General features: G+C 42.6%; 1 protein-coding gene across 1 annotated transcript in view; it reads right to left on the bottom strand.

The window, feature by feature from the left end:
- Positions 1–12,411, bottom strand: part of TTYH1 (tweety family member 1) — a 182,194-nt gene extending 169,783 nt beyond the window's left edge. Inside the window, exon 1 of the mRNA XM_044278176.1 lies at positions 12,140–12,411. Within this exon, the coding sequence (XP_044134111.1) occupies positions 12,140–12,265 (126 nt within the window). The 5' untranslated portion in view covers positions 12,266–12,411. The remainder of the gene's footprint in view (positions 1–12,139) is intronic.
- Positions 12,412–27,479: the final 15,068 nt, after the last annotated feature.

Raw genomic sequence — 27,479 nt, 5'->3', positions numbered from 1 at the left:
ACTAAATTTGAAATGGTAGAGCGCCCTGGGTCCTGCTCATCGCCCAGGAGAATGTTGTCCTTGGTCTCCTCCCCCCAGCCACGGACAACACTAGGAATCCCTGAAAAGTTTAATGTCCACCAAAAGCCTGCTCTTCTTGCTCCTCCTCCTACTCCCCCCAGCCACCATCCTAAACTGACTCCTCTTCAGACTCCTGCTGACTTGTCTAAGATGGAGTAGCCCCCCTTCGGAATTCATTCAGCATTGCGACTTCCTCATCTTCCAGCTCCTGCTCAATGACACGACGCAATGCATGCTCCAGAAATAAGGTATATGGTACGATGTCACTGATGATGCCCTGGCTGCGACTGACCAGTTTGGTGATCTCATAAAATGGCTGCAGAAGTTTGCATGCGTCGCGCATAAGCAGCCACTGGTGCGGTGAAAAGAAACCAAACTCCTCAGAACCTGTTCTGCTGCAAAGGTTCGTACAGGTAGTCATTAACGGCAGGTTGCTGCTGGAGCAGCCTATCAAGCATATACAAGGTGGAGTTCCAGCGTGTCGGGCTGTCACAAATCAGACGTCTGATGGGCAAGTGGTGTCGCTGTGGTGTCGCCGCTAAACGTCAGCAAGTCGAGCCATGGCCGTGTAAGAGCTTCTAAAATGGCCAGAGATTTTCCTGGCCTGCTGCAAGACGTCCTGCACTTCGGGGTATTTGTCAAAGAATCGCTGCACGACTAAGTTCAGGTGCCATGCATGACACGTGTGTCATTTTGACCTGTTTCAGCGCGCTCAGCAGAATGGCACCGTTGTCGCACACCACTTTACCAACTGTCAAATTGATCGGCCTGTGACCGCAGAGCTGAAAGCAGTGCAGGACCGGTGTGGCTCTTGGCTTCCAGGCACAACAGCCCCAGAACAGCATGGCAACGTCTGACCTGGCACGTCGAATAGGTTCTGGGGAGCTTGGGGGGTGCAGCGGAAGAGGCGGTAGCAGTGGAAAAGGAGGAGTCAGCAAGGAAAGAGACAGAGTATGGAGTAGGAGGAGTTGGAGAAGAGGCAGGCCTGCATGCAATCCGTGGCGGTAACACCAAATCCACATGGGTGCCACGAGTTACATGCTTGACGGCCGTCAGAAGGTTCACCCAGTGGGCAGTAAAAGTTATGTACCTTTCCTGCCCATGTTTGGGGTCAGATGTATCTTGGCACCGACACTGTGTGCCAGAGATATATTCACTTGCCGCTTAATGTGGCCATATAGCTCTGGGATGCCCTTGTGTGAGAAATATTTCCTTCCGGGGACTTTCCATTGTGGTGTGCCAATGGCCACAAATTTTCTGAAGGCCTGCGATTCCACCAGTTTATATGGCAGTTGTTGGCGGGCTATAGGGTTATCCGGCGCCATCAACTTTTTATGCTTGAACATTTGGGCCACGGAAGCCTGCATTCTGCCAGATGAATGCGGCCACGGCATGGTGGAAGGTGGAGGACAAATAGGAGGAGAGAGGTGAAGGAGAAGAGGCAGGACGTGGAGCGCCAGGAGTGTGGCTTTGTGGGTACTGACGGCGTTGCTCCCACTAGGCTCAGTGATGGGAGGCCAGGTGCCTTCTTAAGGCAGTCGTCCCTAGGCAAGTGTTGGACTTACCGCGACTTATGCATTGAAAGCACAGGCTGCAGATTGCAACACTATTGTCAGCAGCTGACACATTAAAAAAAGCCCACACTGCGGAGCCATGGGCCGGCATCCTGGGAGTGCAAGATGTAACCGTGCATGGTGGATGGCTCGCTCCAGATACATTTGCAGTCTGCTTTTTGCCTCATGTGCACGGTGAGTTCTGCCTGCTTCTCCTTCTTCTCCTCCCTATCTGCTACTCCATCTCTCCATCTGAACTCCCCTCCTCTTCCTCTCTTGTGGGCACCCACGTGACGTCTGTCGACACGTTATCATCGTCACCTTCACTATCACTGACATTAGAGATCTTGGAGTAGGCAGCAACAGCAAGGACCACTCTCCTTGGGCTGTTGGGTTCTGTCGTCAGACCGCTGGGTGGCGGCCATTGCTACCTCCTCTTCCTCATCCGATACCAAGAATGGCTGCGCATCGGTAAGGTCTGGGAATGGATGGGAAAATAATTCCTCTGACTCGAGTGGAGGGGCTATGGTGGTGTTGGTAGTGGTGTCTTTGGGGGTGAACACAGCAGAGAGTGAGGAGGGTGCAGGTACAATGGATGAGGAGGGTGCAGAAGCAGAAAGCTGAGTGAGCCACTCAACGAACTCTGGTGCGTCCTTTGACGTAATCGCATGCACCTTCTTCAACTTCCCACTTAGGATCTGGCCTGGTGCACCTGCCCAACCCCTACCACTCCTGAGGAAAGGCCTGCCTCTTCCTATGCCTGTCATTTTCAAAATGACCTTGTCCCAAAGTCCCTAGAGAAGAGCAGTATATGTGGAAGCAGGCCTCAATCTGTATTTTGTGGAAGCAGGTATATAGAACCCCTTATTCAGTATTTTGTGGAAGCAGGTATATCTCACCCTTCAATCAATATTTTGTGGAAGTAGGTATATCAAACCCATTAATCAATGTTTTGTGGAAGCAGGTATATCGCACCCCTCAATCAGTATTTTGTGGAAGCAGGTATATAGAACCCCTTAATAAATATATGGTGGAAGCAGGTATATCGCACCCCTTAATCTGTATTTTGTGGAAGCAAGTATATCAAATCCCCTAATCAGTATTTTGTGGAAGCAGGTATATCGAACCCCTCAATCAGTATTTTGTGGAAACAGGTATATAGAACCCCTTATTCAATATTTTGTGGTAGCAGGTATATCGCAGGCCTCAATCAATATTTGGTGGAAGCAGGACTATCAAACCCCTTAATCAGTATTTTCTGAAAGCAGGTGTATTGCAGGCCTCAATCAGTATTTGGTGGAATCAGGTATATCAATCTCTTTAATCAGTATTTTGTGGAAGCAGGTATATCAATTGCCTTAATCAGTATTTTGTGGAAGCAGGTGTATCGCAGGCCTTAATCAATATTTGGTGGAAGCAGGTATATCGCACCCCTCAATTAGTATTTTGGGGAAGCAGGTATATAGAACCCCTTAATCAATATTTGGTGGAAGAAAGTACATCACACCCCTGAATCTGTATTTTCTGGAAGCAGGTATATCAAACCTCTTAATCAATATTTTGCGGAAACAGGTATATCGCAGGCCTCAATCAGTATTTGGTGGAAGCAGGTATATCAATCCCCTTAAGCAGTATTTTGTGGAAGCAGGTGTATAGCAGGCCTCAATCAAAATTAGGTGGAACCAGGACTATCAATCCCCTTAATTAATATTTTGTGGAAGCAGGTATATAGAACCTCTTAATCAATATTTTGTGGAAGCAGGTATTTCACAACCCTCAATCTGTATTTTGTGGAAGCAGGTATATCAAACCCCTTATTTAGTATTTTGTTGAAGCAGGTATATCGCACTTCTCAATCAGTATTTTGTGGAGGCAGGAATATTAAACCCCTTAATCAGTATTTTGTGGAAGCAGGTATATCGCACCCCTCAATCTGTATTTTGTCAAAGCAGGTATATCGCAGGCCTCAATCAGTATTTGGTGGAAGCAGGTATGTCGCACCCCTTAATCAGTATTTTGTGGAAGAAGGTATACAGTCCTGATCACAAGTTTAAGACCACTTGAAAAATGGCAAAAAAATCATATTTAGCATGGCTGGATCTTAACAAGGTTCCAAGTAGAGCTTCAACATGCAACAAGAAGAAATGGGAGTGAGACAAAACATTTTTTGAGCATTCAATTTAATGAAAACAACAAATAAACTGAAACAGGCTGTTTTTCAGCTGATCAAAAGTTTAGGACCACATGCCTTTAAAAGGCCAAATCTGTGCAAAGATGTGGATTCATTGTCATTTTCTGTCAGGTAGTCATACGTTGTGATGGCAAAGGCAAAAAAAACTCTCCCTTTTTGAACTTCGGGTTGTTGAACTGCATAAGCAGCGTTTCTCACAGCGCGCCATCGCTGCTGAGGTGGGACGCAGTAAGACAGTCATTTGGAATTTCTTAAATGATCCTGAGGATTATGGAACAAAAAAGTCAAGTGGAAGACCCAAAAAATTTTCATCAGCACTGAGCCAGAGGATCCAATTGGCTGTCCGTCAAGACACTGGATGATCCTCGACCCAAATTAAGGCCCTTACTGGTGCTGAATGCAGCCCCATAATCATCAGACGGCATCTGAGACTGAAGGGCTTCAAAAACAAAAAATGTCTTCAAAGACCTCGTCTTCTTGAACGCCACAGAACTGCTCGTTTGGACTTTGCAAGAGAGCACCAAACTTGGGACATTCACCTAACACAAGACAGGTTGTTGTTAGTCTCTTTGTGGTATGGCCCATGTGTGCAACAGTAAAGTTTGTAATGATATTAAAAGGGGGTATCCAATAGGAGGCAAATCCAGCACTCCAATGAAATGTGACAAAATGTAGCGTTTATTCCATACTTGTTAAAATGTGATACATCAAGTCCAAGGGCAAAAAAGGCAAACTAACTGACGCGTTTCCGACCCCCTCTGAGTCCTTAGTCATAAATCTATGAGGGAACCAGGAGGGGTCAGAAGCACGTCAGATGGTGTGCTGTTTCCACACTAGAATTTGATGTATTGTATTTTAACAAATATGGAATAAACGCTACATTTTATCACATTTCACTGCAGTGCTAGATTTTCCTCCTATTGGATACCCCCTTTTAATATCATTACAAACTTTACTGTTGCACACATGGGCCATACCAGAAAGAGACTAACAACAACCTGTCTTGTGTTAGGCCTCATGGGCCTCATTGCGCCTGAACCATTTTACCTAAGATCTGCACCCACTGGAAAATCCTGTAGTGGGCTAGTCTGACCCTAATGAGTTTATAGTCTACATTCTCTGTACTAAGGTGTTGCTTTGAGTGCCTCTAGGAAGCTACAGTGTATATACTACTATTATAGATTTTCTTCTAAATATATATTGGATACTTTGGAAGGCTGAAGCAGTCGGAATTCTGTGCGGAATTCTCACTGGAGGTGAGCTGACAAACTTGACTAGTGGATTTTTCTTAGTAGTGATTGCTGAAAAGATCGCTGTAAGCGACACTCGGTGCTGTCGTGTAAATTACCGTAATTATTTAGTGACCTATGTAGTCATGTCATATGTCCCCTATCGATCAAACATCATATTTACATACAGTACCACAATGTTTTACCGTTATGTTCATCTAATTAATTATACACATGATCAGCACACTTTATAATCATCCATCTAGCTACAATATTGTGCATTTGTGTTCAGATGTGACCGATTATCTGCTTGTATAAATGGGCCTTGCTGCTTAGTACATAATACTTAATAATAAAGTGACTCATTCTACAGTAAGCAGAGAATGTAGTAAAGTGACTCATTTTAATATGAATCCAATGACTCACAGACGACTTTGCACAAACATTACACAATGGAGTGAACAAAGGAGAGGAGAGACAATGACAATGCATGACAAAGATCACAGGATATGGTCACCCCAATGAGACTACAGAAGAAGCAAGCAATAGCTGGGGACTAGTCCACAAATGTTTCTTTGTGACGAGCGTATACATCTACGATACTTCCAATAGTTGCTTTCCCTTCGTAGTACATTCAGGAGTCTGTTTCAATACCTTTAGTTTATGACACTTGCAAATTAGGCATCAATACAGTTAGATATCCATACTTGTCAACTCTCTCACAATACCCAGGAGGATCTCTCAGAAAGAGTTGTCAAATCTACCAGGTGCTACAGAACCCCCCTGGCATCTCCCAGAGAAGAACCATGACTCTGTGGTACCAGGATACTGTGTCATAAGAATCCGCCCTGACATTCAATACACATTGATGGGGAGCAACACTGCACGTAAAGAGGGTGTGGCCTACCTAAAACAGGGCAAGGTTTGGGAATAAAATGGGGTTGTCTATGCCAAAAACAAATTTTGCATGCCACAATCTGACTTTTCCTGGAAGTCTCCTCCACAATGTAGGCAAGTATGCCTATACCTAGCCCCTTCTTCAATGGCAGAAGGACCCTGTGCATGTTAACCTTTCCCACTTCTAACCCACATACAAGAGAAAGATGCTGAAAACTCTAGGTCAGTTTCTCTTAACCTTATTTGATAACATTTTTCTAGACAGGTTTCCACCTCAAATAGAGAAGGAGTCAACCTAAACTCGGCCTACAGCTGGCCAACAGAAGAGGTAAGGGTTTGTGTATCACATTCTCTTCTGTATCCCCGTATAAATATTTAGGAATTCAGAGATAAAATGGCACCCCACAACATGACTTTATATGTTATATGAAGCTTAATGATGCTGTGGGCCTTAGTACTGAAGGGCCCACAGCAATGTACTCTAGAGGTAAACTATGGGAAGAGATTTATAAAACTGTCTAAAAGAAAACCACGACAACACAGTCGTCATTGGTCTCTAACGGCAACAAAGTCATTTTTTTTTCATAAATTTGCTCCAATATGTCTTAAACTAGAATTATCATTAGGGAAGAAGTATTCAACCCATATGCAAAAGATCAGTTAAGTGTACTGGAAGACTTGAGACATCTTTGTATTACACCCTATGATACTAGAGGGGAAAAGCTGGATGGCATGTCAACTGCACTACCTTTCAGAGTAAATGGCAGGGCAGGGTGATATTGGGAGAGACTTATCAAAACTGGCGCAAAGTAAAACTGACTGGAGCTCTGAAAATTAAAGGTGGAATCCGATTGGTTGCTATGGGCTACTAATCCAGTTTTGCATCAGTTTTGATAAATCTCCCCCTTTGGCTCCCATACCCTGCTGCAGCATTCAACAGTCCTCAGAAGGGCGATACAGTTGTATATCAAGAGACCTTATCGACCAGCAATGAAACATTCCTGGCTGCCAGGGTAGTCCTGCGTATCCTCTCACCCTGCAGTGCTTAAGAAAAACTTCAACACTGATTGCTTTTTCATGCCAGATGTATGCTATCGAGAACTTTGAGATACCTTCTTAATATCCTACATATAATATTTCTTCCTATGTTAAAGATGCTTTCTAGTTAAAGAAGCCATTTATATTTCCAAATCATGTAAACTATAACTAAAACACCAAAGAGAGAAGAACGTAAATATAGTGAGATTCCAACAGGCTGAGCCTCATGGGACAAACTAGGTAGATTTGTGGTTTCACAGTCAAGGCAATGAATATTTAATGGAAAATTCTTCTGCTCGGTCTCTAATGGTGCCTATAAGATGAATGCATTGTAATAAGCTGCCCTGGCTGCTAATCGATGTGCAGAGATAGATATTACATGGGTGATCACACATTCTTATTGCCCCCTAAGTATCCCACACTTATAACCCACTGCATTGGTTTATGGTTTCATAGTTGTATGGAGACAGTAAATCCATGGACAAACCATCACAACTAATAAAGGTCATGGTAAATTTTGATTGCACTGACACTGATAAAAAATAAACCTGAGCTCTTTTGCTCATGACTGGTGGAACACAAAAGAATTTTACTTGCATTGTGAGGTCTGAGGTTACACACCTGACAATGCGTTAGATCCTATTACTCGTAGATAAGTTTCCTTTCTTTCTAGGATCAATAGAGGTCCTCAATTTCCAGGAGTGTGTATTACATTACTCCAGGGCTGCGGTGTGACCTAACCTGACTTATCAACATCCTTCTAAATTGGGTTGTACAAAGGGGGCTATTTCCTAAGTGCAATCCTATACATCCCATGTCTTGTTCTATGTATAGTCTAGGCATCTAGCTTAGGGCAAGGTTGTGAGGGTTTTTGCCCCATATGCCAGAGAAAAGATACCAACAAGTTACTCGGCCTTGATCAGGGTGTTTAGATACAGAGCCTAGGTCACTGAACGTCTTAGTGTCTGGGTATACAGATCACACATAACCCGGAATCATAAATGTGCTGTATATAAAGTGAATACACAGATGTTTAAATATAAAAAATTGAGTTCTCAGTTTGTCCCTTGTTTGTGTGACAACAAATGCAGCCACCATAGTTGTTCCTGCAGCAATTGTCATTGAGCTTTCCGAGACACTGAATATTCAATATGCCTAGTTATGCAAATATCCATCCCCTGCTCACATATAATTTCCTAAGTAGGTGACAATCCCTGCAGGAGCCATATTAATTGCAACTAGGAAAGGCTGCATATTATTTTTACCAACTTGACATAAGAGGTCAGCTCAAGATATATTTGCATGCAGTATGTAAATTATTTTTTTTTTTTTAAAGGGTTGTCTGGCTTATGGACATTTTTAACTTTCATTAACAATGTTCTCTATCTCTACCTGTTGAAAAAATAATAGCTGCTACCTACTACTCAGTTCTGGCTCCCTGGCTCCATTTAGGGTCTTATTGTCCCTGTCCTGTAAAGTTTTGGATGGACGGGGTCACATGCGCAGCTGCAGCCAACACCTGGTTTATTGGTGATGTGTCCCCAGTGCATGTGACCCCATCCTTCCGGAAGTTTATGGGACGTAGACCAGAAGACTGCTGAAGGGAGCCAGAATGGAGAGGTGCGTAGCAGGTAAGTATGATTTTCATTAACATCTAGAGCAGGGATCATCAACCTTGGGCACTCTAGCTGTTGTGAAGCTACAACTCCCAGCATGCTTCTTTCACTTCTGTGGGAGTTCAGAGAATAGCAAAGCGAGTGTGCATGATGGGAGATGTAGTTTCACAACACCTGGAGTGCCAGAGTAAAGCTCGACAACTCCTTTAAGCGCATCAGTTTGCAGGTTCTCTTCTGATAACTTTGTTCAATGGCACCTGGAGGTATGTGCAAAAATACTAATGAAGCACAGAGGCCATTGGGCACCCTCAATTACTAGTGTTTGGTTGTGACTGCCAGCTCTGCCCCCCATGTAGTCACAACCCTACTGGCATAAGCCTTGTTAACGCATGATTATTTACTAAAATAAAAAGTCTCATTAACCCATTTTATCAAATATTACAACTCATAGCGTGTTTCGTGGTAACAAATCAGGTTTTTCTAAAATGGCAGCTGCACATGTTACAAAGCGAAACGAAGTGTAGAAGAAACAAGCCTGGGAATGCAAGATCACCCATAATGTTGTGCAGCCAGACAATCTGCAGATAGCCATCCCCTGTGATGTCACAGCCATAAAAAACCCTCATCCTGCGCGGTCTCCGTCATTTTCCTGTGAGCTGAGCATAGGGATAGATGTGGCAAGCGCTCTTGCCCTAGGGACATATGGATAATCTCCATATGCACCAGTGTCTCCAACTGCATACCATAAAAGTGACCCTTTGGCATACATTCAAAAATACATTTTTTTAACTGTTTTCAGAAAATGATTTGATGTAGTATACCTTTTTTTTTTACAGTGGGAGTTAATGGCAGGCATGTGTAACTGTATAGGCAATACAGCAAAATAGGTCTATTGCATACATTTGGTGCCATACTTTAAATAGCATTATTTACAAATAGTCTTTTGGACTTAGAATTGCCTTATTTTCAAATTATTACATCTTTTAAAAAAACATTTGAATATAATGCATTAAAAGTTACGTTTAGCAGGAGGCATATGTGAAAAGTTACATTCACATAGAGGCATATGTGAAAATAAGGCAATTATTAGTCCAAAAGACTATTTGTAAATAATGGTATTAAGTGCCTGCACATATGTCTTGGGTCTATGTGTGTACAAACCGGATTCAAAAAAAAGTTGGGACACTAAACAAATTGTGAATAAAAACTGAATGCAATGATGTGGAGATGGCAAATGTCAATATTTTATTTGTAATAGAACGTAGATGACAGATCAAACGTTTAATCCGAGTAAATGTATCATTTTAAAGGAAAAATACGTTGATTACAATTTTCACGGTGTCAACAAATCCCCAAAAAGTTGGGACAAGTAGCAATAAGAGGCTGGAAAAGTAAATTTGAGCATAACGAAGAGCTGGAAGACCAATTAACACTAATTAGGTCAATTGGCAACATGATTGGGTATAAAAAGAGCTTCTCAGAGTGGCAGTGTCTCTCAGAAGCCAAGATGGGTAGAGGATCACCAATTCCCACAATGTTGCGCAGAAAGATAGTGGAGCAATATCAGAAAGGTGTAACCCAGCTAAAAATTGCAAAGACTTTGCATCTATCATCATCAACTGTGCATAACATCATCCGAAGATTCAGAGAATCTGGAACAATCTCTGTGCGTAAGGGTCAAGGCCGTAAAAACCATACTGGATGCCCGTGATCTCCGGGCCCTTAAACGACACTGCACCACAAACAGGAATGCTACTGTAAAGGAAATCACAGAATGGGCTCAGGAATACTTCCAGAAACCATTGTCGGTGAACACAATCCACCGTGCCATCCGCCGTTGCCAGCTGAAACTCTACAGTGCAAAGAAGAAGCCATTTCTAAGCAAGATCCACAAGCTCAGGCGTTTTCACTGAGCCAGGGATCATTTAAATGGAGTGTGGCAAAATGGAAGACTGTTCTGTGGTCAGACGAGTCACGATTCAAAGTTCTTTTTGGAAATTTGGGACGCCATGTCATCCGGACCAAAGAGGACAAGGACAACCCAAGTTGTTATCAACGCTCAGTTCAGAAGCCTGCATCTCTGATGGTATGGGGTTGCATGAGTGCGTGTGGCATGGGCAGCTTGCATGTCTGGAAAGGCACCATCAATGCAGAAAAAATATATTCAGGTTCTAGAGCAACATATGCTCCCATCCAGATGTCATCTCTTTCAGGGAAGACCCTGCATTTTTCAACAAGATAATGCCAGACCACATTCTGCATCAATCACAACATCATGACTGCGTAGGAGAAGGATCCGGGTACTGAAATGGCCAGTCTGGAGTCCAGATCTTTCACCTATAGAGAACATTTGGCGCATCATAAAGAGGAAGGTGCAACAAAGAAGGCCCAAGACGATTGAACAGTTAGAGGCCTGTATTAGACAGGAATGGGAGAGCATTCCTATTTCTAAACTTGAGAAACTGGTCTCCTCGGTCCCCAGACGTCTGTTGAGTGTTGTAAGAAGAAGAGGAGATGCCACACAGTGGTGAAAATGGCCTTGTCCCAACTTTTTGGGGATTTGTTGACACCATGAAATTCTGATTCAACATATTTTTACCTTAAAATGGTACATTTTCTCAGTTTAAACTCTTGTTCCGTGATTTATGTTCTATTCTGAATAAAATATTAGAAGTTGGCACCTCCACATCATTGCATTATTCATGATTTGTATAGTGTCCCAACTTTTTTGGAATCCGGTTTGTAGTAGTGTCTAAGATACTTTAAATAGTGCACATAAATGTGCCCCAAATGCAGTGCTAACTGACCCTTACTTAGGTTTTCTGTAAAGAGGCTCATAGTTTGCTGGAAGGTGATAGAGTTTCTAACTTTGTATGCGCAGAAGAACAACTTCTTCCCAAATTGAACCAATATACAGTAATGGACGACAGAATGAACATATCATCGGTTTGATGAGTCCAAGTAAACTATTAACAAATAAAATGAATGAAAACTATCATTATTATTATTACTAGTAGTAGTAATACTAATATATGTAGGTCATCCTTCTCATTATTAGTACTACTACTCATCATCAGTATCACCTGTCATCCTAATTATGTGTACTACTACTCCTCCCCATCATCACTTCTACTAAGCCTACCGGTAAGTATTGATACCACTAGTCATGCAATGCAATGGTAGAACATGATTATCACACATGTCACATACTATACAGCTTGAGATATTTCTAAATTTATTGCACTTCAGATTTAATTCTGAAAGGAAAGAGTTAACCATCCCATTAGTTCCTCCTCTTCTCATTAACACATTTCCACAATTGTTCTAAGTTACATTCCTAATAATTAGGAATATTGACCGCCCTGTATGTTCTCGGCACCATGAGACCCTAAAATTGATCTGACTGAGGTCATTCATTTTCTTTGGGTAAAAAACGTTAAGTTAACCCCTTCCAGTCCTGTTTCCTGTGGATTGCTTTCCGCCTGCTTACTTGTTGATGCACCTGCTGTGCTCTATGCTGTACTGCAATCTCCCCCCCCCCCCCCCCCCCCTTACCTGCTGATAGTTCCATTCCTGGGGAGCAAAATTGCTGTCCACCACTTCAAACTGGAAATTGGTATGAGGCACCTGGTGCAGAATGTACGTCCACCAAGATGCCCGGTATCCATGACTGAAGCTCATGGCTCCTTTGTAACCACAAATAAATAAAAGGAAAAAAAAAAAGAAAAAAGAACAGCAGCGATACTAAGAATATAGTCCTTAGAAGATGCAGTGTTAAAGGTGCTATGCTATTCTCAGTGCACAGCATTCATTTTGTTAGGAGCAGATCCAAGACATGGTGGGAACTGATGCATCTGGAGTGTAATTGCTTAAAGCAGGCAGAAGCAAGAAACATAGGGGGAGGAGGCAAACATGTAGGTCTATCCCTATCCATTGCCATGATATGGAGATGGAGGAATATGGAAGGGCGTAGCAGCACCCCCCAGTGGTTTATTAACAAATCTTCTATTAATTAGTTTGTCTCTGTGGTCTTTCTTACTAGGTTACAAAGGCCATTTAGTAAGACATTTGACCTCTCCCAGGGGCTGATGAACAAAGTCTCAGCATGAGTTTTATACCGGAGATCGGGGACTGAATGGAACCTAGCAATGTTCAGATGTACTAAAAGTCTCACTGCACAGAATGCATTTCAGACCTTTAAAAAACTCATTAGAGCTGACTGCACAGTGCTCGACAAAGTACTTTCCCATATGAAGAGCACATGAAAAGGCTGAACATAACATATAGAGGTATATAATGGAGCACAATCACACAGCCTTATGAGTGTTATCCCCTGGGGCATACACAATAATCCCAGGGCCCCATAGAAAAACTCAGAAAAGGGGAAAAAAAGTAAAGAAGAAAAAGAAGTTTGATGCGCTGAAGTTTCCCATAATCCTAACGATGTCAGATTATCGGAATTTGTCAGTAGCTAGTGGCTACAGTAAACTTTTCAGAATTAACAGAAAATAAATGGAATTTCCCAAAATACAAGCATCTAAAATAGGTGAGGGTCCAACTGTTGCAACCCCTACAGATGGCCTCGAAATCCAGCATTCGAGCTCCGCTCTATGAGACTGCTTAAAGTAGCTGAGATATGAACTTGGCTATCTCCGGCAATCCTGTTGAGAATGAATGGAACGCAGCACACATGCTCAACCCATCACTACATTTATACAAGGACTCCTATTCTCATGATCGGTGGGTATCCCAATGGTTGGACTATATTGGACACATATTTGGGTAGTGGATACCTTATGGATATGAATGGTTATTCTGCCTAGGTATGCAGATGCTCAGTTCTACCAGTATTCCTCACTGTCCCAATGCAAAGCTGAGCATGCATGTTTATGACAGTATGGGAAGAGAAAGTTGTCAGGTGAATGTTTTTGGTCAATGGATTTCTCATATATTTGACCTGCCTATTTATACATAGTTATTAGATCTCCCCTGAGTTGTCTTTTTTCTAAAGTTAATAACCCTAATTTGAATAATCTTTCAGGTACTGTAGTCCCCCCATTCCAGTTATTACTTTGGTTGCCCTCCTCTGAACCCTCTCCATCTCTGCTATGTCTGCCTTGTTTACAGGAGCCCAGAACTGTACACAGTACTCCATGTGTGGTCTGACTAGTGATTTGCAAAGTGGTAGGACTATGTTCTGATCACGGGCATCTATGACCCTCTTGATGCAACCCATTATCTTATTGGCCTTGGCAGCAGCTGCCTGACACTGGTTTCTACAGCTTAGTTTGCTGTTCACTTAAATTCCTAGGTCCTTTTCCATGTCAGTGTTACCCAGTGTTTTACCATATAGTATGTACGGGTGACTTGCATTATTCCTTCCCATGTGCATAACCTTACATTTGTCAGTGTTAAACCTCATCTGCCACTTATCTGCCCAAGCCTCCAATCTATCCAGATCCATCTGTAGCAGTATATTGTCCTCTTCTGTGTTAATTACTTTACACAGTTTAGTGTCATCTGCAAAAATTTATATTTTACTGTGCAAGCCTTCTACAAGATCATTAATAAATATATTGAAGAGAATAGCCTTCAAATAGTTTACCCATGACAGATGTTAAACTTACGGGCCTATAGTTTCCGGGCTCTGTTTTTGTACCCTTTTTAAATATTTGCTATGCGCAAATCCTGTGGAACACTCCCTGTCAGTATAGAGTCCTTAAAGGGGTTGTCCAAGTTATATTTATTGATGACCTATTCTCAGGATAGGTCATCAATATCAGATCGGCTGGGGTACGACACCCGGCACCCCATCAATCACCTGTTTCAAGAGAAGGCTTGCGCCGTGCCAGCGCTGCCTCCCCTTCATTACACCCAAGCCGTCCCATTCATTTCAATGGTACGGATTGCTCCTATACAAGTGTATAGAAGCGATCCGTACCATTGAAACTAGTTTCCTAGTTTAAACACTCCTCCAACCTTCTACCCATCTTCTCCCCCAACTCAGCTGCCCCTTCCCCATTTAGGTGCAGCCCATCTCTACGATAGAGTGTGTAGCCTACAGTGAAGTCGGTCCAGTTCTCCAAGAACTCAAACCCCACCTTCCTACACCAGTTCTTGAGCCAGTTGTTAACCTCCCTAATCTCCCACTGCCTTTCTTATGTGTCTCGTGATACAGGGAGTATTTCGGAAAACACTACCTTTGAGGTCCTTGCCCTAAGCTTGTGACCTAAATCCCTAAAATAATTTTTAAGGACGCTACACCTACCTCTAACTTTGTTATTGGTTCCGATATGGACCATGACTGCTGGATCTTCTTAAGCCCCGCCCAGTAATCTGTCAAACCGATCTGTGATGTGTCGAACTTGAGCGCCAGGAAGACAACACACCGTTCGACGATCCTGGTCTTTGTGACAGATCGCCCTATCTGTACCCCTAATGATTGAGTCTCCCACTACCAGTACCTGTCTGGCTTACCTTGCTCTCCTGGTCCCCTGCTTACTGGAGCTGACATTCCCCTGACTGGCAGAGCAGTGCTCTCCCTGAAATGACATCCCCCTTATCTGCCAACCTTGCAAACTTGTTGATGTAATAAAGCGAGAAAAGACAAGAAATTAATCGCACATCCACTGCTAATGCTTTGATCTCATCCCTGCTACTTCTGCAGGAGACAGCACTAAATAGCGTATGTGTACCACCTCCTATGCTACATGCTAAATGAGGCATTAGTGTACATTTTGATCAAAAGGCATAAGCCCACTCACCACGCCAAGGTTGCCTTTATGAGTGGGTCCTAACCTAACATTGGCGCAGCTTGCAAACTTGTTGGGGTGTGTCAGATCAGGGCTAGCCTCCCTGGCACTCTTCCCTCTACGCCGCTTTCTAACTGTTATCCAGCTAGCTACCTCATTTTCCTGTGCCTCCTCGTACCACCCTCCCCCACATCTACCCCATAGAGTGCTTGCTCAGTGAGCAGCAAACTCTTTTCCAAATTGTCAACGCTTCTCAGTGTTGAAACGCGCCCAGTTAGATACACGATGTGCGATTCCAAATGGGCAATTTGCTCACATTTTGAACAAATATATGCACCCTCAAACGGCTGTTCCAGGACTGCATACATTAGACAAGATGTGCACTGGACTGCGCTGTCAATAATGGAACACATACTAAATGGGGATTACGCAAGAAAAGAGAGTACAATATAGTGCAGTGATAAGAATCTAATTTACTGTAGTCCCCTCCTAAAGTCACTGAATCTGAAGTCACATAATCTAAAGTCACACACTTGATACACACACAAACTCAAAGACGCAAACGCTCACAAACTCTCGTTGTTTGTCTGCTTGCATAAGTGCAGCTTTCAAACCAGACTGCTTTTTTCCTCTGTATTCAAAGGACTGAGCTGCCCACAAGACTGGCTATTTAACTTCTCCTAATTAGATAGCCACACCCTAATTACTCACCTGTGCAACACCAAACTTGCGTTGTTTGTCTGCTTGTTTAAGTGCAGCTTTCAAACAGACAGCTTTTTTTCCTCTGGATGTTGTAGACCATTAATCTATGCCATGTCACATAAAAGTCACAATGGACTACAAATGTATAGACTTAGCATGTTTCTCCACTGAAATTAAGTATAGCTTGCCACCTTGTGGTGAAGTAGAATGCACACTGTTCACTGTGTTTATTTTGGATATATAGAGTGAAATACAGTATGTAATGTCTATACATTAACCCTTTAATATCGCACATTTTTTTATTTATTTTTTTATTGGTGCTGCCTTTTAAAGGTCATAACTTTTTTACCATTGATATAGCTGTGTGAGCACTTATTTTTGCCAGACGAGTTGTATTTTTCAGTGGTACCATTCAAGGGTACATACAGTTGATATAAAAAAAACACCCCTACACACCCCTGTTAAAATGTCAGGTTTCTGTGATGTAAAAAAATGAGACAAAGATAAATCATTTCAGAACTTTTTCCACCTTTAATGTGACCTATAAACTGTACAACTCAATTGAAAAACAAACTGAAATCTTATCGGTAGAGTTAAGAAAAAATATAAAAATAAAATAATATGGTTGCATAAGTTGAAGAATTTTTTACAGCACTCAGTCTTTTTGGGTATGAGTCTATCAGCATGGCACATTTTGACTTGGCAAGATTTGACCACTCTTCTTTGCAAAAACACTCCAAATCTGTCAGATTGCGAGGGCATCTCCTGTGCACAGCCCTATTCAGATCACTCCACAGATCAGATTCAGGTCTGGGCTCTGGCTGGGCCATTCCAAAACTTGAATCTTCTTCTGGTGAAGCCATTCCTTTGTTGATTTGGATTTATGCTTTGGGTCGTTGTCATGCTGAAAGATGAAGTTCCTCTTCATGTTCAGCTTTCTAGCAGAAGGCTGAAGGTTTTGTGCCAATATTGACTGGTATTTGGAACTGTTCATAATTCCCTCTAGCTTAACTAAGGCCAGTTACAGCTGAAGAAAAACAGCCCCAAAGCATGATGCTGCCACCACCATGCTTCACTGTAGAAATGGTGTTCTTTTGGTGATGTGTAGTGTTGTTTTTGCGCCAAACATATCTTTTGGAATTATGGCCAAAAAGTTCAACCTTGGTTTCATCAGACCATAACACCTTTTACCACATGCTTTTTGGAGACTTCAGATGTGTTTCTGTAACATGTAGCCTGGTTTGGATGTTTTTCTTCGTAAGAAAAGGCTTTCGTCTGGCCATTCTTCCCCATAGCCCAGACATATGAAGAATACAGGAGATTGTTGTCACATGTACCACACAGCCAGTACTTGCCAGATATTCCTGCAGCTCCTTTAATGTTGCTGTAGGCTTCTTGGTAGCCTCCCAGACCAGTTTTCTTCTCATCTTTTCATCAATTTTGGAGGGACGTACAGTTCTTGGTAATGTCACTGTTGTACCATATTTTCTCCACTTGATGATGACTGTCTTCACTGTGTTCCATGGTATATCTAATGCCTTGGAAATTCTTTTGTACCCTTCTCTTAACTGATACCTTTTAACAATGAGATCCCTCCGATGCTTTGGAAGCTCTCAGTGGCCCACGGCTTTTGCTGTGGTAAGCGACTAAGAAAATTTCAGGAAAGACCAACTAGAGCAGCTGAAGTATATTTGGGGTTAATCAAAAGCACTTTAAATGATGGCAGGTGTATGCTGACTCCTATTTAACATGATTTTGAATGTGATTGCTTAATTATGAACACAGCTACATCCCCAGTTATATGCAATTACATTAATTTAGTTTTTTTTTGTTTTCTTCCCTCCACCTAAAAGATTTCAGTTTGTTTTTCAATTGAGTGGTAGAGTTTATTGGTCACATTAAAGGTGGAAAAAGTTCTGAAATGATTTATCTTTGTCTCATTTTTTTACATCACAGAAACCTGACATTTTAACAGGGGCGTGTAGACTTTTTATATCCACTGTATAATGTATTACATATTAACATAGTTTATAAGGTCGAATATAGACATCTGTCCATCCAGTTCAGCCTGTTATTCTGCAAGTTGATCCAGAGGAAGGCAAAAATAACCCTGTAAGGTAGAAGCCAATTTTCCCTACTTTAGGTGAAAACAAATCCGAATATCTCCCTGGATCAACGACCCCTCGCTAGAAGCTATAGCCTGTAATATTATTACACTCCAGAAATACATCCAGGCCCCTCTTGAATTCCTTTATTGTACTCACCATCACCACCTCCTCAGGCAGACAGTTCCATAGTCTCACTGCTCTTACCGTAAAGAATCCTCTTCTATGTTTGTGTACAAATCTTCTTTCCTTCAGACACAGAGATTTTATCTGTCTCACCCATCTGAGGTACCTGAGTGGGAAAACATGCCTTCCAGCACTGTTCACATTACACAACCCATAGATGAATACGTTAAGGGGTCTAGTTTTCAAAATGGGGTCACTTTTTTTTTTGGGGGGGGGGGGTTATATTATTCTGACAGTTATAAGCCTCTGCAAAAAAAAATTAAACTAATGTTAAAATGGTAAGTCTCCTAAATTAAAATAAAAAGTAAAAGTGCAGCCAAAATAAAGTAAAGATGTGGAAATATATTTCTGATAAAAATATTGAATAGCATTTATGTATGTATGTGAAAATAGGGAAATTGCCAATTTACAAAGTTTTTTAATAAAGATACGCATATTTTATCAGTAAAATTTTACCATCTAAGTAAAGTACAATATGTGACGAGAAAACAATGTTAGAATTACTTTGATGTGCAAAACCTTTACAAAGTTATTCTCTGCTAAAGTGACACATGTCAGATTTCCAAAATCTGGCTTGGTCATTAAGGCCCAAACAGGCTTGGTGACTAAGGGGTTAAGGATTTACAATGATTTCTGGAGCAATTTCTACTGAAGTTTTAAGCAGAGATAATTGACTTTGGTATTTCCTCATAGTGAAAAAATCGGAACTCCCATTTACAACAGTTTTATGGGGGAGTTTTATCGTCTCCCTTGCGCCAGAAAAGTGTCTTTAAAAAGTCGCAATTGAATCTTTTTACACTGCCCTTGCCACTTTTTCAAAGAAAGGGTCATGGCCAACAGCCGAGACAAAATTTATCTTTATTTATGCCAGTATTCTGGTGCAAATGAACCTAGAAATCTACGGCAGCTATGAGATGCCGCAGATTTATACTTACTCGCATGGACAACCATATGATGCACCAAATTTTTGCGCCCCGTCATAAATTAGGTACATCCTCTGGCTGTGCTGGGGATATCAAGACCAGCAAGAAATCACTGATCTTAATAAATCTCCCCCTATGTTCTGTCTATGGAGTAGTTGACATGAGACTTCCCTGCTCTGTCATTACTACGGCTCATAGATGGAATTATTTTTATTGACAGAAGTACTATGAAAATAAAATCTACTCCCTCAAAGGTGTCCCATATTATTTTATATTTATATTACAATATATTTTATATAAAAGGAACCCAAGAAATCACATAACAGGTCATTATTACTTTTAGAGTACATTTAGATAACTCATGGTATAAATGAAATACAGATTTGCTAACTTCTTGAAATTCATTTCATATCGGATTCATATTTGCCTACAAATTGGTACTGAGGTCTCATAGGACTCTTTTTGATTTTAATTTTTGTTAATGATTATTTGCTCTCTCTCTCTCCTCCACCCACCCCCCCTTTCAAGCTCTTTAACGCAATGACAGCAATAGCAAATAATGTCAGAATGACACCTATAGCTATGACTAAATGCATAGTTGACAGTGTTAAAAATCAGCCTGTTTATAAACACACTGGGCTGTTACATGTGTTTTGCTTTTTAATATTAGAAAGCTTCCAAAAATTGTTACTAATCGGGGGCAAATGGTGTTTAAACGCACACGGTGTTAATGGCGACCAAGCATACAAAAAGATGTGTTAACTGAGGTAGAATGCCTGCCCGTATTTACACACACACACAGATGTTAATTGTCATAAGAAATAGTGGCTTGGCCGTAATAAGCTTGAAAAAATTCTCCCTTAATTTGAAGCAGCAGCAGTACACTGTGGATGTGGAAAGAGTAGGGTAATAGTGCCATGTGGCAACAATAGTAGTGGCAAAAGTAGCAGCACAGCATGAAACAGACAAGGCAGTAGCTATGTGTAGGGCTGTTTAGGGTTAGTAGTAGTAGCACTGACAGCTGTATAGCAGTAATGGTAGAGGATAGGGATGAGCGAATCGAATTTGGATGAAACATCCGTAGTCGATTCGCATAAAGCCTTGTTCTAATACTGTACGGAGGAGGTTTTTTAAAGTACAAATTAATTTATGAAGCTATTGCAGCAATAACTGTGGCTCATTGGAGCCAATACTTTCTAATACTGTAGGGAGCTCCTGCTCCATACTGTATTAGAACAAGGTTTTATACAAATCAACTTCGGATGCTTCATCCAAAGTCGATTCGCTCATCCTTAGAAGAGGCAGTAGGGGCAATGGCAGTGGCAGTAGAGGAATTAGCAGCAGAGAGTAGCTCATGGATCCATCCCATCCACGTTGACAAAAGTGATGTTTTGCACAGAGGACAACTTTGTCCATTTGGGTGTTTTGATGTCACCCCCTGCTCTGAAAACCCTCTCTAAGTAGACACTGGAGGCTGGACAAGGCAGTACAGAAAGAGCAAACTGGGCTAATTCAGTCACTGTTCCAGTCTACCTCCCCTGAAGTCCATGGGGTGAGGGAATATGCCAGGGAGAAGACCACAGTCACTTAGGAGATGAGAAAATTTTAAACAATTCTTTTTTTCAAATACTAATAACATACAGCAGAATTACATTTTGAAGAAGGTGCAGAACGGGCCACATTTCCATAATGATGAGATAATTTACACTGACGCCTGCCTAGCAAAAGTCCAACTGATGGCATACAGGAGAAATCAATTTTAGAGGAGAATTAAATTTTGGTGAAGGCATGGAACTGCGCCACTAAGGACACCCGGCCAAAAGTTGACAGACAGGATATGGCAAAAACTGCAGAAGATGGGATAGAGAAGTATTCACTTTTACAGAAGAATTACATTATGGTAAAAGCGTGGAACTGTGCTACACTACGGACAACCTGGCTAAAAGTCCCAGTGATGCGATATGGTAAAAACTGTGGCAGATGATGTAGAGAAGTATTTAATTTTGCAGAAAAATTACATTTTGGTGAAGAAGCATGACTGCAATACTATGGAACCCTGTCCAAATGTCTTGGTGACGGGATATGGAAAGAACTATGGTTCATGACATACAGTAAAGAAGAATAGAATTTTGGAAAACTATTAAAGGGGTTCACCAGGAATGATTTAGGCCAGGGATGCTCAACCTGCGGCCCTCCAGCTGTTGCAAAACTACAACTTGGCTATGTTAAAGATAATACAAACGGATCCGTTCTGATGCAGACGATTGTATTAACTGAACGTATCCGTCTGTGCAGATCCATAATGGATCCGCACCAAACGCGAATGTGAAAGTAGCCTTAAAGGTCTGCCAGCAACCTGTCCTAGAATGTGAGCAGAACTGGTTGTCTCCACTCGCAGAGCTGTCTAGAGAGGCACAGGGGTTTGATCTCACTACACACTATGCTCTGGCACTTGCATATACTACATATTGGTCTTCCTGTCAGGCTGCTCAGCCATGATGGCATATCATAGGCGGGGTCACATCAATAACATCCATTGTATTGCAGTGCAGTGTGTAGTGAAGCCCAACCTCTCACCCTCCTAGGCAGCTCTGCAAGTGGAGACAACCAGTCCTGCTCACATTCAAGGACAGGTTGCTCATGACCATTTTAAATCATTCTTTGAGAACCCCTTTAAAATATGATAAAGGCGCAGAACTGCACCATTATGGATACCTGACCAAAAGTCCAGCTGATGGAATATGGCAAAAATTGCAGTTGATGACATAAAAAAGAATTATATTTTAAAAAAGGATTACATTTTGATGAAAGTTCAGAACTGTGCCACCAAGGACACCTGGTCAAAAGATGACATGTCAAAAACTGTGGCTGATGGCATACAGAAGAAATAATTTGTAAAAATAATAAAATGTTGGGGAAGGTGGGGAACTGTGCCACATTTACCACAACTGATTGGTATAGCAGCAACTGCACCACAAGCAACTTGGCCAGGTTTTCTTAATGGAACAGAGAACAAGGAGAAGGAAAAGGAGTGTCAGTGGGAGAAGAAGCAGCTGATGATGATGGCGAGTGCACTATACTGCTTGGGGATTTAACCAGGCTGCCATAAAGAAGACTGGGAGAAGAACAGACTTGTTCAGATTGAGAATGCTAACGAGTTTTTTTTTCCTACAATATCCGTGATGCCACCATATGTGCTGCAATAGAGCTCTGGTACCTATGTTTGTGTTGAATGCCATGGCTTATTTTAATCCTACAGATTTTGCACACGGCTGTGGTTTTGTGTGCTGGCCTTATGGAGAAAAAGCTGCCATATGGAAGTTGCTGACACAGAGATAGAGACAGCCAAGCTTGGCTTAGGTAATATTTTGAACTTGCACCCACAGTATCAGTGGCATAAACAGTTCCTGAGCTGACCACAGTAAAAGCAGATCTGGCCCTGCCATTTTTTTTGTTTGCAGGTTTTGGACGCACGTTGCCTCTGTTCTATTTTGCCACAGCTGCCACCACCCTTCTCATCTGGTGTCTCCGCCTTCTCCTCAGTACCCCAATCCAGTTCCCAGCTCAGATCCAACACATAATCATAATCATAGTCCTCACCCTCCCTGCCACTTTTATCATACTGCAATATGCCTTCGTGAGCTCCTTGGTCCCCTTTCCGAATTCCCTGCTCTGTAGTTGCCCCTAGTGCCACTGTCACTACCAGTGCCCCTACCGCCACCACCATAGCCACTACTATCACCATCACCAACATAGCTATTAGTAGAGTCCCTCACCACTGCCTGAACATCTTCCTCATAGCTGTAACAGCTGGTTCCAAGGTACGGTGTCAGATTCAGAGGTGATATTCACATTATCCTGTTAGAGAAGGAGTGAGTCATCCAGCTCACAATCTCATTATCTTCATCCTCAAAAATAATGTAGTGCCTGTTGGAAGGCAGGGAGAACTGTAGCCTATTGCTACTACTGGCTGAATGGCTGGTACTGCTACTACCCACATTCTGACTCTTGGTTGACAAAGCCTGGGTCTTTTGTTTTGCATTCTTCTGTTATTCATACATTTTATTATGAGGGCTAAAAAAATAAAAAAAACTCATCGGTTTGACACACAGATTTTTAAATGGTACTAGCAAAATTGCAAGTGTTTTTTTTTCTGTAATTTAAAGACAGAAGCACAATTAAATGCCCTCCCCCTTCTACAAACACACTGCACACTGGTATTGACAATTTACTTTGGTAATAATGGAATGTTTGTGGGGAAATATCTTTGAACCATGCATTCAATAACACAAGTATAACAGAGATGAGCGACAAAGTGGAATCCGATCCGAATTTCAGGAAAAATTCGATTCGCACCGAAGCCGAATTTCCTTGCACTTCGTGGTAACGAATCACATTTTCTTCCTAAAATGGCTGCTGCCATTAGTACAGGGAGAGACGTCAGCAGGTGCTAGGGACAGTGTTAGAAAAAACTTCATTGTGCTGAAATTTACAAGCGATTTACAAGTGCAGGGAAAGATTATTTAAAGCGTAGGGAAAGGATAGGGAGGAATCATTCCACAGTGTTTATGTTGAACATGTTTCAGTAGGGGAGGTTACAGCCTGGGTAATAGGAACAATCCTAGTACACTTTGCTGCACTGACTGGGGATTTGCCATTATACTGCTCTGTAATTCCAGCAAACCGTTCTTGTTATTGGGGTGCAAGTGCTTTATAATACAGCCGTTAACAAGGTTTTTTACAAGGAAATATTTATATGGCTTATTTGCCCTTGTGCAGTTATATGTTCTAAAGCATTTTTTGGCTTGTATTAGTGGGAAAAAAGGGCTTATTAGCTGTTGTGTGGTGAAGTGTGAAAATTACAGCCCTTTTTGTTGTGTATTAGCGGCAAAAGTAAAATATATTTGCCGGTCAGCGGTGCAGTTATATGTTTTAAAGCAATTTTTGCCGTGTATTAGTGGCTAAACAAAAATATATTTGCCGGTCAGCGGTGCAGTTATATGTTTTAAAGCCAATTGTGGCGTGTATAACGTAAAAAGAAAAAGTTTATTTGCCGGTTAGCCGTGCAGTTATCTGTTCTAAAGCCATTGTATTAGTGGCAAAACCAAAATATATTTGCCTTTCAACAGTGTAGTTATATGTTTTAAAGCCTTTTTTGCTGTGTATTAGTGGCTAAACAAAAATATATTTGCCGGTCAGCAGTGCAGTTATATGTATTAAAGCCTTTTGTGGCATGTATCACCGTAAAAAGAAAAATATATATTTGCTGGTCAGCGGCGCAGTTATCTGCTCTAAAGCCATTTTTGCTGTGTATTAGTGACAAAAAAATATATATATTTGCCTTTCAGCGGTGTAGTTATATGTTTTAAATCCTTTTGTGTCATGTACCACCTTAAAAAGAAAAAATATATTTGCCGTTCATCAGTACAGTTATATGTTTTAAAGCCTTTTGTGGCGTGTATTAGCGGAACAAGGAAAAATATATTTGCCGATCATCGGTGCAGTTATATGTTCTAAAGCCCTTTTCTGCCATGTATTAGTGGCAAAACAAAAATTTATTTGCCGTTCAGCGGTGCAGTTATATGTTTTAAAGACTTTTGTGGCGTCTATTAGCGGAAAAAGAAAAAATATATCTGCAGATCAGCGGTGCAGTTATATGTTGTGAAGCCATTTTTGCCGTGTATCAGTGGCACAAAAAAAGCATTTGCCATTGTGTGGTAAAGTTAAGAAATTACAGCTCCTTTTGGCATGTATTAGTGAAAAAAAAAAGGACTTATTAGCCGATGTGTGGTGAAGTTAGAAAATGACAGACTTTTTGGGGGTGTTTTAATTTCCTTTTTATTTTATTTTTTTATCTAACAGTATGTCAGACAGAGAAGCGCCAGGCCCTGCACAGGGGAGTGGCAGAGGCCTAAATGTTTCTGGCACAGGCATAGGTCGCAGCAGAGTAAGGGGGCGTGGCAGCAGGAGTCGCAGCGAGAGGCCTGAGTCGGTGTCATCTAGCTGTTGTGTCTTTTCCAGCAACCCACAGGTGTTTGAATAGTTGACTCGGTCATCCATTTCCTCCCAAGTGACATCAGACACCCTCAGCCAAGAGTTGGTGGGTTCATCAGACACAACCCTTAGTTGGCATGCCCCTGGAGCAGGCCCTGTGCCCTCACCTGTCCTCAACCTGCCTCTGCCCTTTTCTGTTCCCTTTGCCAGAGAAGTATTATATGCTGTGGGCTAAGCCCTACTATACAGCGAGGACGAGCTACTAAAGGACAGTCAGCAGCTACTGGCCAGCCAAGATGTGGCGGAGACAACCACCCACTTTGCAGGAGCCTACCTGCCCAGAAAGTAGTGATGCACGGGTTCACGGAAGCAGCGGAAGTAGCAGTCAGTCAGTGCATAGTGTTGGGGGTAAAATCACCTACTTGGCGATGTGGCAGTTTTTTGTTAAGCCACCGGAGGAGGTAAACATGGCCATATTTAGAATCTGTGGGCAGAAGGTGAAACGTGGCCAGGGTGCCAATGTTGGCACCACGGCCCTGCATCAACATATACAGCGTCGCCATTAAGTGGCCTGGGAGAACCGTGGCTCCAATGTGGTGGTCCAGCCTGCCGCAGCAACCGCTGCCTCACCCAGAGGCACGCACCCGGTTTCAGGCAGTAAAGGCTCCACCACCTCAGCCGAAGGGAGCTGTCTTCCCATCATCTGCTGGTCCTGATGCTCCTGCTCCTCATCAGTCATTCCGCCAGCAATCGATCACTGAAGCAATTGGCAAGAGACAACAGTATGCATGCACTCATCCAATGGCTCAGAAGCTGATTGTGCTCCTGTCCAAGTTGCTGTGCTGCAGTCCCTCCCTTTCCAAGTGGTGGACTCTGCACCTTTCAAGCGCAGATCCACTGGATTTGTAAAAATAAGTGCACCGCCGTGGGAGAAGCACCTACTTCATTTGCATGTGCAAAACCGTACACTGCGCGTGCGCACTCAGGGGTAGGTAGATTTTTCAGTGCAAAATGTTCCATCAGATCTCCCTACCCCTGAGTGTGCACATGCGGACACATCATCTGAAGCAGTTCAGCCTCACCACATAGCAGTTTCACGCATGCAAATGAAGTAGGTGCTTCTCCCGTGGCAGTGCAATTATTACTCTGCTGCGACCTATGCCTGTGCCAGAAACATTTAGGCCGCTGCCACTCCTCCAGCTGATTCCGGTGCGGCCGCGTCACTTCCGGGTATAGCATTCTGCCAAGGTATAGGAATCTGGCTGAACACCGAGCCAAGGTGGAAAGTCCCAAGCCATAATTTCTTTGCCAAAAAGGCAGTACCAGCCCTGCACACACATGTAGAACAGAAGGTGGGCCAGTCCTTGAGCCTATTGGTGTCTGCCAAAGTGCACAACAGCGCCGACATGTGGAGCTGTAACTACAGTCGGGGACAATACATGTCCTTTACGGCACACTGTGTGAATGTGATTCCTGCACAGCCACACCAGCAACTTGGCCAGGTGACGCCACTTCCGCCTCCACGTTCTCACACCATTGGTCCTGTGACAATTTACGCCTCTGCCTCCTCATCCTCCTCCGTGTCCTCCACAGCACTGACAATTCACAGGGCCCCTCCAGAATACTACATGTGCAGGGCACGGTGGTGTCAGGCTGTTCTGCACCTCGCTTGCCTGGGCGAACGGAGTCACACATGGGAGGAACTGCTCCGTGTCCTTCATAAAGAAATCGAATCCTGGCTTTCTCCACGACAACTCAAAATCGGAACCATGGTGACCAACAACAGGAAGAACATGGTGTCGCCGATGCGTCAAGGAGGACTGAGCCATGCGCCCTGCATGGCACATTTGTTCAATCTGGTTGTCAAGCGATTCTTGAAGTCTTCCACCCATCTGCAAGACATCCTAAAAATGGCCAGGAAACTTTGCATGCACTTCAGCCACTCATACACCGCCAAGCACACCCTCCTTGAGCTGCAGCGGCAGAATGGCATCCCCCAACATAGGCTGATATGCAACGTTTTCACCCATTGGAATTCCACCCTTCATATGTTGGACCGACTGTACGAATAGAGAAAAGCCATAAACAATTTCTTGATTATCCAAGCAAACAGGAGTACTCCTCTGTGTCTCCTTCTCATGCGTGACACCTGCCGTTTGCTCAGGCCCTTTGAGGACACCACTTTATTTGTCAGTCTCCAGGACTACAGGATAAACAACGTCATTCCACGGCT

This window comes from Bufo gargarizans, chromosome 2 (genome assembly GCF_014858855.1).
Source record: "Bufo gargarizans isolate SCDJY-AF-19 chromosome 2, ASM1485885v1, whole genome shotgun sequence".
NCBI lineage: Eukaryota > Metazoa > Chordata > Amphibia > Anura > Bufonidae > Bufo > Bufo gargarizans.
The sequence above is the reverse complement of the archived record's forward strand: the minus strand, read 5'-3'. Positions and strand labels throughout refer to the sequence as shown.